Source organism: Nicrophorus vespilloides, unplaced genomic scaffold (assembly GCF_001412225.1).
Source record: "Nicrophorus vespilloides isolate i.1.1-1 unplaced genomic scaffold, Nicve_v1.0, whole genome shotgun sequence".
In the NCBI taxonomy this organism is placed as follows: domain Eukaryota; kingdom Metazoa; phylum Arthropoda; class Insecta; order Coleoptera; family Silphidae; genus Nicrophorus; species Nicrophorus vespilloides.
Genome location: NW_017099111.1, coordinates 603422 through 619583, shown reverse-complemented (window position 1 = coordinate 619583; position 16162 = coordinate 603422). Strand labels below are relative to the sequence as shown.

Genomic DNA, 16162 nt, shown 5'->3' with positions numbered 1-16162 from the left:
TCTTTATTATTTTCTTTGAAACAGTAATATTATATAGAATTATATAGAATTTGATTTTTTTAATTATAATTTCAAGACAAAATATTGGTAAATAAAGTTAAGAAATAATTCGACAATTATTCTTGTAACATTACATAATAACAAGAAATATTAAGAATAAACATATGATTATGATTGATAAAAATAAATATTTATTAAGTTTTTTTTTGATAAATGTTAATATATAATATTGAAATTGTTGTGGTTATTGGTTTTATATCTAATATTGCATAATATTTTTATATACAATATAGATGTTAATGTAAAAATTTGTTTACTGAGTTAAAAGCAATTATTTTAGTTCTCTGTATACATTTCCGAATATTTTAATCAATGTCAATGTTACAACTTCATAATTTATTTATGCTTGTAAATAAGTGCATTTGTTTATATGTAAGTTATTATAAATATAACCACGTGTTAATAGAAATGTATTATGTGTGTAGAGAACAAGTAGAAAATATTGTATTCTAAACTTGTAAATTGCAAAGAAGGAAGTAAAAGCTATTTACACGCGGGAAGTGTCGTCGCGAAGAATGTTCATGTGTTTTATATAGCTGTTAGGTTTGGATTAAGTAAGTGGAAGATCCATCGATCATGTGCAGATGGTATCCGAGTACTTTCGAAAAGTACGGTTACAATCCCATCAGCATCACGCGAAGAGAAGTCAGTCAGGTGGGCGAAAGAGGCTACTTGTACTATCCTCTACCATCCTTCCAACCTTCAATCCGTCCAAAAACTCTTTTCCACATCTCTCACAATTCTGATCTGTATATCCAACCTAAACCATAATCGATCGGGAGGGATGCTGATGCGGAGGAAGAGACTGAAGAGTCAAGGGGGATGCCCCGCCGTTAATTGATCCTGAAATGAAAATAATATGCATTTTGTAGGACGCAAGTGTTAGAGCGCATGGCGTCGCGACGCCGCAGAGACGCCGATCGATGCGACGCTCTTCTCTCTTTCTCATAACCCCCCTCGTCCACACGCGACCGTGTGTAACTGAGTAATCTATTCGGGACAATACTTTGGAATCGCAGCAGTGCGTATACGTGCATGTGTGGAAACTGAATAGTTTTTCATTTTTTTTTTGTTGGAAAAACGCGCGTCGTATGCATTCGATCTATTTATATCAGAAGGTGGTGGATAGATAGAAGAGGTAGCCGTGGTCGTGTAACGTTCGAGGATTCTGTGGATGTGCTAAAAACGGTATCAAGGTGAAGTGGCTAAAGAAACTGTTCAAGCGTCCTCCTGTTCGCAAGATGGACAATTACAGCAACCTGCTGATGGACGAGTGTCCACCTGATCTCAGGGTAATTCAAACATCTTCCTCGTACCTGTCTTCCCTCGCTTTGCGGCATGCAATCAAGTGAAAGGATCGCTTCCACTTTGTTATTATTATTACATACATAATATGATAATTATAGATGAATTTTCTGATTCAATTTTGTATTGCTAATAGCGAACATATCGAGCACCTTGCTGCAATTTCGATTTCTTCGAACTGTAGAAAGCAGCAACATTGATTCCTAGCGTATTGCATGTCATTTCGGTTTCTTTACAATTATTACTTTTAAATGGAAAATAAAAAATGGTAATCGTGTTCAAGCAATATTAAATCGAGCATAAATAATAAACGTTTATTTAACATCAGCTTTATTAGCTACATTATAAAAACACATTGAAATTTGCCACCATCTTTGATTAATTTAATTTGAATATTACATCTGGAATGTTTCATTTTGCGAATAAAAATGTTATAGTCTTTGTTTAAAATACTATTTTCATTGAGTATAATAATTCATGAAGTATAATAATTATATTATAAATAATTTTACTTCCAAATTAAACATTATTGTTTGTTTTACAATGAAAAAAAAAGAACAATAATCTTCAAGTAATATGAAAACAAGCATACATTTGTTAACATTTACTTTATTAGTTACAACAGCCACCATTTTCGATTTATTTGATTTAATTTTTTGGCTTAGTTCCTTTATAACGATTATTCTATTATTTTTATTATAATAATCAATTAGTTTCTAACTGTTTAAAATAATAATTATTTAATAATAAACTTCTGTTTTTTTAATACATTATTTTAAATTAAAAGAAAAGTTTTTTCTTTTAATAGTATCACTTTTATTTAATTATATTTAATTATTTTATTTTTATTATTGATTTAGATATGTTTTCTAATACATATCTATTAATAATAATTGTTGAAACAGTTAAAAATCATAAATACTAAAAAAAATAGTTATATAATCATAAAGAGAAAAAATAATTTACTGTATAAACTGTATATTATTTAATGATTTTATTGCTACAATTGTTAGTAACGTATTCTACATTCTTCAACTATTTTTATTACAATTGATTTTGTACTATTATCCAATAAATACAAATTATGAAATTTCTTAATAATTTTTATTTTACAATTTTTAACCATTTTTAGCAAATAATTACTTCTTCACATTATTTTGAGAAATACAAGACATAAAAGAATAATTTGGATGAAATATGTGTGCAGTTTAAATGGTTGGTGTAACAACTTTCAGAATTTCTCCCATGCGAATACATCATTTGTCAACAGTATGTGTATACAACTTAAGGTGATAATATTGCAAATTGCATGCAATTTATTATTTGAAATCCTTTTCACTACTGAGTATTATTTTCAGGATAGTTTTATATCATCTGATATAAAACTGATACCAAATGATATGAAGTATACATTTCCTATGATTCCATGGATAAATAAGTAGGTGTGTATTTGTTTTACGGAAGTATTCGATATCAATGCGCAAGGAATCACGCTTCAATTATTGATTATACATTAGTCAGTCTTTGCCCCAATAATATTCACATTCAATCAATTCTATGAGAAAAGATTCATTTTCCAAGCATGTTTTATTAACACAATCAGCTATATGTCAGATATTTATAATTAAGAAGAGCAAATTTAATTAATTATTTTTGTAGTACAAAAACCTTTATAGTATTCTAGAAAAAAATATTGCAATTAATATAAATTATTGAAATTAAAATTTATAATACTTTTTTTCACATATTTTAGTTACAAGATTTACTAAAGTTTCACTCAAATTAACTATGTTTGGGGTATCAAATGATGTCTCAATATTTGGTGTTTTTCTAAAGTTTTTGAAAAATTGGTTAAAAAAATGTTGTTGAAAAAAGCAAATATATCAAAATTAAATAACACTATTAAAATTATTGTTCCTATAAAAAAGTCTTCTATTTTTACATTACTGAATATACTATTTCCAGATCACATTTTAATCTTAACTTCATATTTTAACTGTACAATAAAATTTGCGCTTAATTATATTTAATTTCATTAATTTAAAAACTTTTAGTTTTAGACTAAATTATTCTTAAACAATATTTTCTGTTTACATTTTTCCTGTCATCCATGACATGTTATTTAAATATCTAAGTACTCTGAAAAATGTTTTGTTTCAGGCCGTTTAACATACTTCACATAATTAATTACATGTAAATTTTTGGGGAAGTAAAAATAGAAACACAAGTGAATCATGAATAAATTTAATCGGTAATACTGCGGGTTTTCTCACGAACGTCTATGTTATTTTTTTGTAAATGTATTTCGTTCTACAGCTTCAATTTAAATTCTGGAACGGAAAGGTTCTGAAAAAGTAATCAAGTTCTATATTCTTTCCTTTTTTTCCTTCAGCTTCCTATCGCCCTTTTTTCGTGGTTATCGTTTCAACCCCCAATGAGATTTCATTTGGAAAGGGTTCGAAAAATAATGAGTCACCCACCACATTTCCAAGTTAAGAGGAAGTCGGTTTCCCTCAATATTTGAAGTGGAAATGAGTACGCTTTGCTTTGAAGTGCCGTGCTTTGGATACTTATTACATCTTCACTTCGTATATTTTTTGTTTTAATATTCCTGAGTTTTGAAAATTATTATTATAAACTTATGTAGCATAAATAAAAATTTTACAACAATAAATAATTTAATAATAAAAATAAACATTTTTAAAGAAAGATTTTTATTTTTCAATTTATTTCAAATTAATTTCAACTTATAAATAAATATAGAAACACTAATAAATTCATTATATTTTGATGTGAAAATTTTAGGAACATTGCCAATTGATAAAATATTTACATGCATTAAAAAAAATCAAACGAAAAAGAAACGACTTTAATTTATTTTAGATCAAAAATTTAAAAAAAATGTCATCAAAACATAAACAAATATTTCTATAAATTCAATAATATAAAAATTACCTTAAATTCAGCTAATAAATAAGTTATTATAATCAGTAACTAATTATAAAAAATATTATATATTTAAAAAATAATTATAATACTAATTTGTTGCAAAAATTATAAATGCTGTGATTTAATGTATTAATACCATATATCAAATATATTTGTTATTGAAATTATGGTGCAGAAAACACAGTAAATATTATTGAAGGCAAGTCATGAAGTTTGCAATTTATCGTAGAAGGAAAATTGGAAAACTCTTGGACGACAGCCAAACTGCTGACAATGAGATTGTAGTTATGGTATGTTGCTTTCTTGATGAATGTATGGTCGAAAGAAAAAAACAATAGTTGGTATAAGAAAGTCAAAGTTCAAGAAATTACGTGATTTATTATAGAAAGATATTTGGTATATAGCCAACTGTGCTAAAAATGAATAGGAAAATGTTTTACTGCTGATTTCATTTAACAAATGGCCTATGAATGTAAATTAATATATTTTTGTAAACAACAATGATTTAAAAAAAAAATCATAATTTTATCATAATATTTTAATATCATATTAGAAATAATAACAATAAAAAGAAATAAATCAGATTTACTTTATTATTTAATACTCACTATGTATAAAAATAAGATATACTTTTAGGAAATTGTGTGCTGATATAAACAATATCAAATATTTTAGTAATAATACATACAATAGAATATTTTCTATGTCAGGAGAACTTTGAGAATATTATCTTAAAATGTTTATAATTTATTTAGACTTTTGAAGCAAGAACAAGGTAGGTTGTTGCAAACTTTAAACAATGCTGCAAAAAAATCTTTTAAAATAAAAAATTGAAAAATATTTTCAATTAACCCAAAGAATTTCATGTTTACTTCACTTGGGGTAATTTACACCTATTCTATGAAAATAATAATATATTTTTTGGAGAAATAAATTATTAACCAATAATGATTTATTATTAATAATAACAATTAATTCAAATAAGTATTTACAAGATCTATATTTTATTCATGATACAAAGCTTAATGTACTAACAAAATGTAAATGCTATAACTATTATAATTATGAAAGTTGCTATTGCAAATTAAATGGATCAAATGACAAAAGTAAATAGTTCTAAAACCTTGAAAAAAAAAATACTTTTGTTAAAGAAAATGGATTTAATTTAAAATACTGAAATGAATGTATTTAAGAATATTTGTATAAGAATAAAAAATGGTATAATTATATATTCTTTATTCAAGAAAAGAGCGATATAAAAAAAATAATAACATAAAATATAAATAAAATCATTTATTCACAATACAAATTATTGTGTAATCCGTGCAAATTGCTCCTATTACTACATTATATTATAGATAAAAAAATAGTAATGGCAATAAACTTATTTCCAAATACAGGAAACCAAAATGAATTTATTCAAGAAAATCTAGGTCTACGGCCTCTTAAACCTTTCATATCCATTATAGTGTTCACTTATTTTTTTTTTAAATTTTTGTTCTTGTATACGATTAATTGTCCATACACATTCTACAGCATTTTTTTTGTTGCAGCAGCAAATTTTTGTAATTAAAATATCAGAAACTCGTTTGACCGAGGAAATAAATAATACATAAGTGCATAAATTATGTAAATATCGAGAAGTTGCGCAACGCCAACAACGGCTTTAAATAGATAGGAATTTAATATGGAAAATAAATTATTAAAAAAGAAATGAAGTGGAAGATATACATGTACAGAAATACATTGCATAGTTCGGGTAATCGGTTCCAATATACCGAATTGTTTGAAACCGGACTAATCGAGGACTTTAAAATCTCATAAATGTAAACATCACATATACAGTAAGACCTCGTTTAGCGCTTAGCGAAACAGCGTTATAGGAGGTCATTTTAACACATAGCAAATAGGGTAACGGCAACACGCGACCAAAAATAAATTAAATTTTTCTTTAATTTTAAATTGTATTTATAGTAATTTGCATTATAATATATGTTTTACATAACACAAACATTTGCAGACAGAAAGATTAAGTTAATTTTTGTGATGAAGGTCCTGGCTCTTTTGATATTTTTGATTTTTGTTTGATAAAATCGTGTATTAATTTGTCGCTTTTTTTTTCATTAAACAAATGTTGGTAGCAGGCGATCGCACCCAAGACTTCTTGCTTTAGCACACCTGTGAAAATTTGGATCACTCGCTACAATTTGATCAACGATTTCGGTTATCGTTTCTAAACATTTTCTAAGAAAATCTGTAGTAAGTTCCTACTGGTTCATCGTCTTCAGAATCATTTTTTCGGGTTCTTCAATTCCTTGTTTTGCCAGTTCTTGAAGGATGTCGTTGGTAAAGCTATCACCAGAAAGGTACAGTAACTCCTTAATATCCTGCTCATCTCAAACAAGAATAGATTCTGGGGAAGCACACTACGTGTTCGGGAATAATAGTATTATATACGAATCAATGAAATGCTGTGATAATTTGAATCTGAGTTTTTTTAAGGTTTCCAGCAAACTGCGTTGTAGCAAATTAGCGTTAATCGAGGCAGCGCTGAACGAGGTATTATTGTACTATAATATCAGGGGTCGGCAACCCGCGTGAGAAATTGCTCTCACAGCGGACCCTATAGTGGATATATTGGATAATTCATTGCCCAAGTAAAAATATTATCAATTGCGGCTCTCTAGACTTTTTCGTAACATCAAAGTCTAGAGGAATAAACCGATCGTCTATGTATACAAAATAATAGTATGTACTAATGTTTTAGAATTTATTTTTATTTTGTTATTTAAAATTTAGTTTGTTCTGAAAATTTCAAACCGTACTGTAGTGATTCCGAATACGCACTATGCTAGTTATTGGCGTGCACTTACAGAAACGGAGCTATGTTATACGGAATCACATAAACATATAATAAATAGGTAAAGTAAGAGTTAGAGTAGATGTTGTTACAAAGAATCAGCGTTAATCGAGGAACCGTTAAACGAGGTCTTACTATATAAATATAAATAAAAACATATGGGGGCAATAAACTACATATGAAAATGATTTGGAAGCGCTCGGAAACGGTTGGAAACGCTCGAATTGGGTGTCGGTATTTCGAAATAATTCTAAAAATGCGGTGCACCAATAATTACAACGTTGATATATGCCGTCCGAAAATACCGCCCACCGGTCTATTTTTACGGGTATTATGTATTCCACTCAATTTCATTCTCTATTTATTCCGAAAGTCGGAGTGTTCCAGTTATATTTCATTTGTTTTTTTTTTCTACATAGTTTTATTTATATATAATAACACTTTAATTGAAAGTTGACACTTTTACACATATTATTTTAAAACAGAAAAAATCGGAGTTTTTTTAAGTTAATTTAAACTAAATTGAAATAAATATTTAAAAACAATATATTTAGAAAAAAAACAATGACTCGCATAGTACGGGTAACCGGTTCAACCGATATCTCTGAGACCGGACTAATCGACGAACTAAGTAAAATAGAAATAAACAACACAAAGAGACAGTAGTATAAACGAAAAAAATATATTTTTTATAAAAAAATAATAATTTTGTGTACTCATTTTTTTTAAATATTTGAACCGAACTGATTGAAACCGTGCTATGTGATGTATTTGTAATAAAAATATATCACTCAGCAATATACATGACCACAATTCTCGATTTTATTTTTATTAACAAATATTTGTCTATTATATTATTTGTAAAGACCAATATTTTATAAATTTCAAAATAAATTTAATAAATCTGTAAATAATTAAATTATTTCTTTTACAAACGTTAAAAAAGGTAGTTAATATAACTTAATTAACCTTTAACTACTCGCGCCGGTGTAAAAAGTACACCAATTTTCTAAGAAATGACATCAACCTATACCCAAAGTGTTTACTAAATGCCGGTACAATATTGTTGACTACAGCACAAAGAATTTGTTTTTATGCATGTTCGTTCTTGCTTTGCAATGTTGGTGTAATAGCAGACAAGGCTGATACATCATCTACTCACGCTTATATAGAGCGCAATGACGACAATTTTGATTCAGAAATGATTATATTATTTTTTATATTAATGTATTACAAATAGTTATGAATCTAATATAAAAGCATTAGTTAACATGAAAAGTTTTTTCTTGTCGTAATTCATAAAATACACCGCGCGAGTAGTACATAGAAATTTCAGTGCGCGAGTAGTTAAAGGTTAATATGAATAAACAATGTAAATAGCTATAAATACAAAAAATATGAAGAATTTAAATGACTCAATTACGATTATTAAAAAGTCATATTAAACATAAATGACTTTAATTTATTATATCTTTATGTGCTACTTAATTATAAACTGATGATTTTCATGTGAAACAGAAAAACGATGAAATTGGGGACATGCTTCATACATACATTAAGAACATAACGTTATGTTGGCGTATTGAAGATCAAGCAGCTGTTATTAACGTCCAATATAATTGGATGGCATTAACAGATGTAAATGTGAGTGACATTTCATTTGCATACGTTTTTGAGATACACTTCGTCCGAGTATTTAATTATTCCTTGTCCATTCAAATCGCAAACTTGCATAAGCATTGTAAGAATTTATTTATACGCTAGAAAGTGAATTACTTAGCTTATACAAACTGAACTTATTTTATTATTTCTTTTTACACTTTCCTTGTAATAATAATGTTGATGATTTCGCGGTTTACAATTACATGATTACCATTAAAACTGGATTTATGGAATAATTTCTTCGGTGCATGAATTTCCTGAATGTATCAATACTTCATAAATTATTGAGTGATTTCCTTATTTTTTTATTAGTAGTAAATTTCTTTGAATAATATTCGATTTTTTATATAATTAATGTGTTATAATTGTATTATTTTATTGCTATAGTTTATTATATCCAATTAGTTAATTGATACAATAAAATCTTAAAAAATTGTTTTATATGTATAAAAAACATCGAGACTCTTGTTGTGCGGTTTTAAAGTCCTCGATTAGTATTAGATTTCAAATAGTGCGGGACCGATGCGACTTAATTCATTATAAATAAGTTGAAATATTAAAAATACAAAGACGATGTCATATAGATAAATTAAAAAAAAAAAACAAAATCTTTTAGCTGTTAATTTAAACTTGATTTGCTATACGAAACTTCTTTTATACATTCACGCAATTAACTAAATGGATAAAACAACAGTTTCTATATTCGAAGATGCATGGAAATTCTCGCATCGTATTACGAGTTAATTCATAATGTATATTTTTTTAAATGCTGATGATGTTTGTGATAATAATAAAATATTTCTCTTAACTGTTTTTACCTGCAAACGTAACAGAAATTGTATGTTATTGACCCAACGGATAAAAAATCTATAGTTGACCTACAGTTGGTAAGTTCATTCTTTACTCAAAATATATAAATATTTCTTCCAAATATTTTACTTGACACTTTATAACTCTTTGTGTTTATATTTCCTTTCACTGTGAATCTGCTGCTATCTTTAACATAGTCCATCGACTTGGCAGAAGGTTTATATGCTGAACCTCATTCATTTGACTGTCCGTCTGTGATAAACGATGGCCCTATTGCTGCAAGCACCGATAGGGCTTACAAAGGGCCTGACTTGAGAAGTATATTTAAAAATATCTGAGCAGAATATTTTTCTTTAAATACTGGTTGATAACTTTTCATGACAATTTATACAAGAAATATTTTAGAAAGAAGCAAATTAAGTTTTTTTACAATTTTTGAACATAATAGTTTTGGATTTAATTCTATTAGTTTTCTTTAAGAAAAAATAATTCGATTAATGAATAAGATGTATTGTATTGCTTCGTTAAGCGAAAATTCGTTATTTTGAGAACAACAGAAAGCAATATAAAATAAATGAACAGTCAGTATCAAATCACATTTACAAATATGAGATTTGGTTCTTTTTTCAAATTTTCTTTAAGAAATTCAGAGTTATACTTCTTTCAAAATCATGAGTACCTTTTTAAATATTTGGTAGTTAAATTATCTTCCGTAAGAACTTCTTCAGTTTTGTCTTCATTCTCTTTGCCTTTGTTGATAAGAAAGTTTTCTAAATCTTCCTCTGAAAACCCATGATATTCTGTATTTAATAAATTTATAACATTCTATTTATCGACAAAAAACTATTAATTGAGCCAAATTGATAATTTCATTTAATTTCTATTTTGTTGGATGATTGTCGATAGGTTGGCCTTAAATTGGAATTTTTTTAATGTAATCGTTATAAGAGGTAAAGGTAAGTTTTATCAATTAAAATTTAGTTTTTTTTCTTCATATTTTCAAACCAGAATTGGATGGAATTCGTGATATGTAATGTATTACTGTAGTTGTAATAAAAATATACCAGTCTGTCATATCTCCAATTTTCGATTTTTATTAAATAAAAAATATTGTATTCTTATTAACAAATATTTTTTCTAATATTTTAAAATTTAATAAAATAGTTCGTTAATATGTTAAAAAAAAACAAATAAAAATTGTCGTATCAATGGAAATATAAATTATATATTTGTGAATACTTTAAATTTATTTTGTCGAATGATTATCGATAGGTTGGCCTTAAATTGGAACATTTTTCGTTATAAGAGGTAGCGTTTACCAATGTATGACTGAACAATTATTTACATAATGATTGAAAACTTTATTTAATTGTGGTTTTCTTTATATCTGCGTTTCATCAATTAAGTTTATATAAAGAAAACGTAATTACGACGAAAAGCATATTGAGCCATTACAATGTAATGCCGTATTCCAAGTAATTATGGAATAGCTTAATTGGTTTTCACAAGAACAGATAATGCGGTGCATTGTGTATGGATGGAATAATTGCTGCACGTCCAGCAACTAGTGTTATGCGAGATATCCGAAGACTGTGTGCTGCATTTCCTGGTAAAAACAATGCTTCTGTCAATATAAATCTGTTCTAGACAGTCCCATTTAAATCCCATAACGGCCTACATGATTACGCAATACGTCATCAGAAAACAATGCGGGTTATGGGGAAGGCGGGAGAAGTTCCAGTTTCGGAATATTCAATAAAATGAGAAGCGTGAAATACAAGTGGAAATAGCTTCTAATTATAGGATGTGGAATTGCGTTCCGTGTTTTCAATTCCAGAAGCGATTTATTTTCTTTTGAGAGATTATGTGATGACAACATGAATTAGTTGTGATTTGATAATGGTTTCTTGCATAGTTTTAATAATGTAATGCTAAAAATAAATATTGGATAAAATTAGATAAATAAAATATAAATAATGAAAGTAATCAAATTCCTGAAAATAAATTGAAATAATTTAAAAAAATAAATATTTCAAAAATCTATTTTTCTGTTATGATACAAATGTGAAGTGGATATAATTGTATAAATCAAATATAAACAACTAAAGTAATTGATTTCTTTAAAATCTTATATATTTTACAATTAATAATTGCTTCAAAATAAATAAAATTAATTTATAAAAATAAAGATTTTCAAAATCGAATTATCTCTTTAATTTGTGAAAATCTTTCATATACTGATTATAAGAATCATGAATATAAATAATTAAAATAATTCAGTAAAAAAGGACGAAAAGTCTTTTATCAATTGATCTTTATATTCATGTTAAAAGTTACACAATTTATTTTTCAAATAAACTTATTGTACGAAAAATTTATGATTTAAGGAGTTGCAAATACTATTTTTATCACTATTGTTCAATTGTTTACAAAATTATAGATTTTGATTTATTAAGTAAACTGATGTATTTAATTAAGTCTTATGATCCATAAACTTATGGACATAAAAATATCGAACAACTATAAAAAGCGTTCGAACCAAATATGTAAGAATAAACATAAAATCCAGCAAAAAGTCAATTATAATTTCTGCATTTTTGTTACTAAAAAACGGAGTAAATTTCAGAAATTATTTCCATTAAAAATAATACAAATTACAATGAAATTTATATATTTTGATAGCATAAATAAAAATAGGTTTTATAAACGAAAAATTGAGTATTTGAGTGTATTAATAAAGAGTCAACATAATTTTGATAACTAAATTTAAAATTCTTAAGTAATTGCAAATATAAGAGATTTTTATATAAATAATTACTGATGTATATTATTTTTTAAAGTTTATTTAACTTTCAAATCATATTTGTTGTTATGAGAAACGCATTTTAAAAGACGTAGATTTTCTTAATAAATAAACTATTACTACGTATGTACTACGTATATTATGTTGAAATTATTCCGTTAATATATTTTTGTTTGTTTTGAGAATTGCAACAATTTTATAATCAAATAAATATTTAGTAAAATGTTATATTTTGGAGCTGAAGTGATTTATTGTGTATGCTAAACTTTGACCCTTGAATCGTTCAATTAACGTGAGTCATTAAAAATAGAATAGAAAAACTTGTGTAATTTTTGTTTTATATATAGATAACATGTTTTATACATGCGCATCAAAATATACGTTTACACAAATTTTTAGCATTTGCATTAGATATAGTTTAGTTATACTGTGTAAGTGAATAAATTTGGTTAATTATATTTTGTGATGATTTGCAACGATTAAATCTAAGGTAGTTTTCCTGTATATTTGCATACATAGTAAAATCAGAAGTAATTTTAGAATGTATTTTATATTTTCTTATTATATAATGTCTATTTTCGCACAATTCTCATAATGGCCTTAAAAAAATGTTGTATTTTACATATAGATTTGTTAATAAATTCTAAAAAAGTAGTACACATAATTATTTCTTATACATAGATTTTCTCTATACAGTCAAATGACTTTTTATTTTTTAAATGGTTTTAAAGTTCTCGATTACGTAATCGGTTTTGCCATTATTTCTTCAATTATATTTTATAATTAATTTTTGAGACGTCTAATGTTCATAATCCAATTGGTTGATCCACAGTGCATAATTGATAAATAAAATATTACATAATCTCAATAGAAACAATTGAAACGAAATTGCATTTCTTTACAGACATTTTATTGTTTCCTTTAATTATTTAAGTTCTCTTTAATCGATAACTTTTTGACACAAAAATTGTTTAAGTTGAATATTTTTATACTGAAGTAGCATTTTTCTATGTACTGTATAACATGTATATGACTTATGTCACAAATTGTTTAGTTATCAATAATTAAAACGCTAAAGTTATATTTTAGGAAAATGCTATATAATTATGCAAATTCGAAAATGTGTTTATTTTCGATTAATGTTAAATAATATTGATATTTCCTTGTAAATTAACCTAGTTTTGAAATAAGTGTATGCTAATATTAAAGATTACGATTATTAAACTGAAATTAGTTTATATCACTTTAATTATACGTCTTGAATGATTATCACTTCCCTCTTGTTATTATTATTATCATCGCTATTGCGTATTAATCAAAGCTTACCTGCAATCAAGCGTTTAGCATACCAGCATTCATCAAGAGTCATAAATCTTGGATGCTGATCATTTGTTATCCATTCTCGAAATGCATGATACAATTCGGTCTGAATGCGAGGCGAACGTGACGATTTCGTTGATTAACGCTTCAGGAATGGTCTTAGTCAAGTTTAAGAACGACCATTACGGTGCTAATAAACTCATTAAAGTCCTCTTATATAGTCAGTAACATGTGCTCGCCGTGTGTACTTTCCTCGCTCCGTATTTATTTTTCCTTCTTTCGACCTTAATTTATCTAGGCTTACAAAACTCTCATTGCAAAGTTAAACAAGAACACCTTAGTAATCTATGTATTAAAGTGACTGGGTTATAGCTACGTCCGTGCTTAATCCGGTCGACTATTAAAAACCTTAGTTGTATTTTGGATGTAAATGTGAGACGTTATCTGCGCGAGAACATCTTGATTTACGACTGCTTTTATGTCTGTTTTAAGTCTTGACCTGAACGTTAAACTTAGCGAATATAATATATCGTATTAACTGCGTTTTAGCAACGTAATTTGAAACCAACGTTTATTTATAGTCAACGTTCAGTTAACGTACATAATTTAAACGTTAATTTTCGAACGTTAAATGAATGTACATTAATTACTGATTTCTTATATAAATGCAAACGACTTATTTAGTACACACATGTTTGTAGTTTTACATGGACGTAAACGATGTTCATACGAACGTACACTTTTTAAGAATTGTTTTATTTTCTTATTATACTCATCTATAGAATAATATAATGTTAAAATTATATTTATTGTCCACATAAATACATATATTTAAAATTGGTATGAAGGTTTTTATCTATTTGTAAAAACGCAGTTTATGTTTGTAGAAACGTACACGTTTTCATCAATCATGGGTGTCATATACTTATTTTTATTATGTTTCAATATTTACGACACAAGAAGCAAATTCAATGTTAAAATTATAATATTTTTAAAGATTTGTGAAATTGATAATTTTATCATTTTAACTGAGAAAAGTGTATTAATATACAGTGGAATCTCGCATAACGAGCATTTTGCGAAAAACTCGAAAATGGAACGCATTATCGTATATTACATTAGTTTATATGGGGAAAATTGTTTCACTATACGACAAAAGATCCGGAAATTTTGGAATGGATTACGCTCGTTAAGACTTTTAAAAATTTAATTTAAAATCATAATTTATTTATACTCAACGTTCAGTTAACTTATATAAATAAGTACATTTATTTGATGTATGAATGTAAATACCTTTTATACACATATTTCTCCTTAATCTTATGAATGTGCTATATATTCGTTTGAACGTACAATTTTTTATTTGTAATATATAATAATAATATATTATTCCAATAAAAGTATTATGACAAAAAAAGCAAATGACAACGGTTATTCATATAAAAAGGTAATGTTAAAATGTTCACTATTTTTGTAATAAAACAAAATAAATATTTGTAAAATTGAAAATTTAATTAAGTGAATAAAGGAAAATAATTCTAAATATAATATTTCAATAACGTTATGTGAAAAATAATGTTTATTTAAAAACAGTGTTCAGTTAACATACATAATGCTTATACACATTTGTAGTATACTAAGCTTATATACATAATCAGTATTTTTTGTACATATTTATATTTTTTTAGTACAAACTTTTTTCTCCATTCGTTTGAACGCATTGAATATTTCTACGAACGTACACTTTTCTATTGGTTATCTGGTATCAAATATTTACACCTGCGTACATATTTTAATTATGTTTTTAAAGTACGTTAAGTGTTCCCTAATTATCGAAGTAGAAACTATGTTTGAGGAATGTAATATGAAACCAAATTGTAATTATAATAATGCTCAGTGTATCATGTGTACATGAATTTCCGTAAACAAATTTAAGTTGAATTGCAATAAAAATGCATGTTTTTATTATTTTTTTTATGTGCCATCCTTTGTTCGCACATACGTAAAGTATTCTGTCGTACACAAGAAATCATGTGCTTATATCTGCATACATATTGCATTTGAAATATTACTGCATTTGAGGAATGTAATATGAAACTAAAGTTTAAATACAGTAACGCTCAGTTAATGTTTATTTTGTGCAGATTTATTTCCGTAAGCAAATGTAAATTGAATCCCAATATAAATGCATGTTTTTACTATTTTTTTAAACACGCGCACATGCGCCATCCTTTGTCCACACGAACGTACACTGTTCTATGGTATACAAGAAATCATGTGTTTATATGTGCTTGCATATTTCTGCATACATGTTTCATATAAATGTATTTTAAGTCACCGCAGAGTGCATTATATTATAAAATTCGAAGTTTCAAATAAAAATAGACTAAACG

At 26.6% G+C, this 16162-nt stretch overlaps 1 protein-coding gene across 10 annotated transcripts in view; it reads left to right on the top strand.

Moving 5' to 3' along the window:
• Positions 1-16162, top strand: part of LOC108564041 — a 57133-nt gene that overhangs the window by 17462 nt on the left and 23509 nt on the right. For 4 of the 10 annotated variants that reach the window (XM_017922931.1, XM_017922929.1, XM_017922939.1 and 1 more), the window contains exon 1: positions 1057-1352. The exons of 3 other annotated variants lie outside the window; for them this stretch is intronic. In XM_017922931.1, coding sequence (XP_017778420.1) covers positions 1302-1352 — 51 coding nt within the window. In that variant the 5' untranslated portion in view covers positions 1057-1301. Of the gene's footprint in view, positions 1-1055; positions 1353-16162 lie in introns of those variants that run through there. 3 more of the 10 variants (XM_017922934.1, XM_017922930.1, XM_017922932.1) reach the window with 2 other exon arrangements.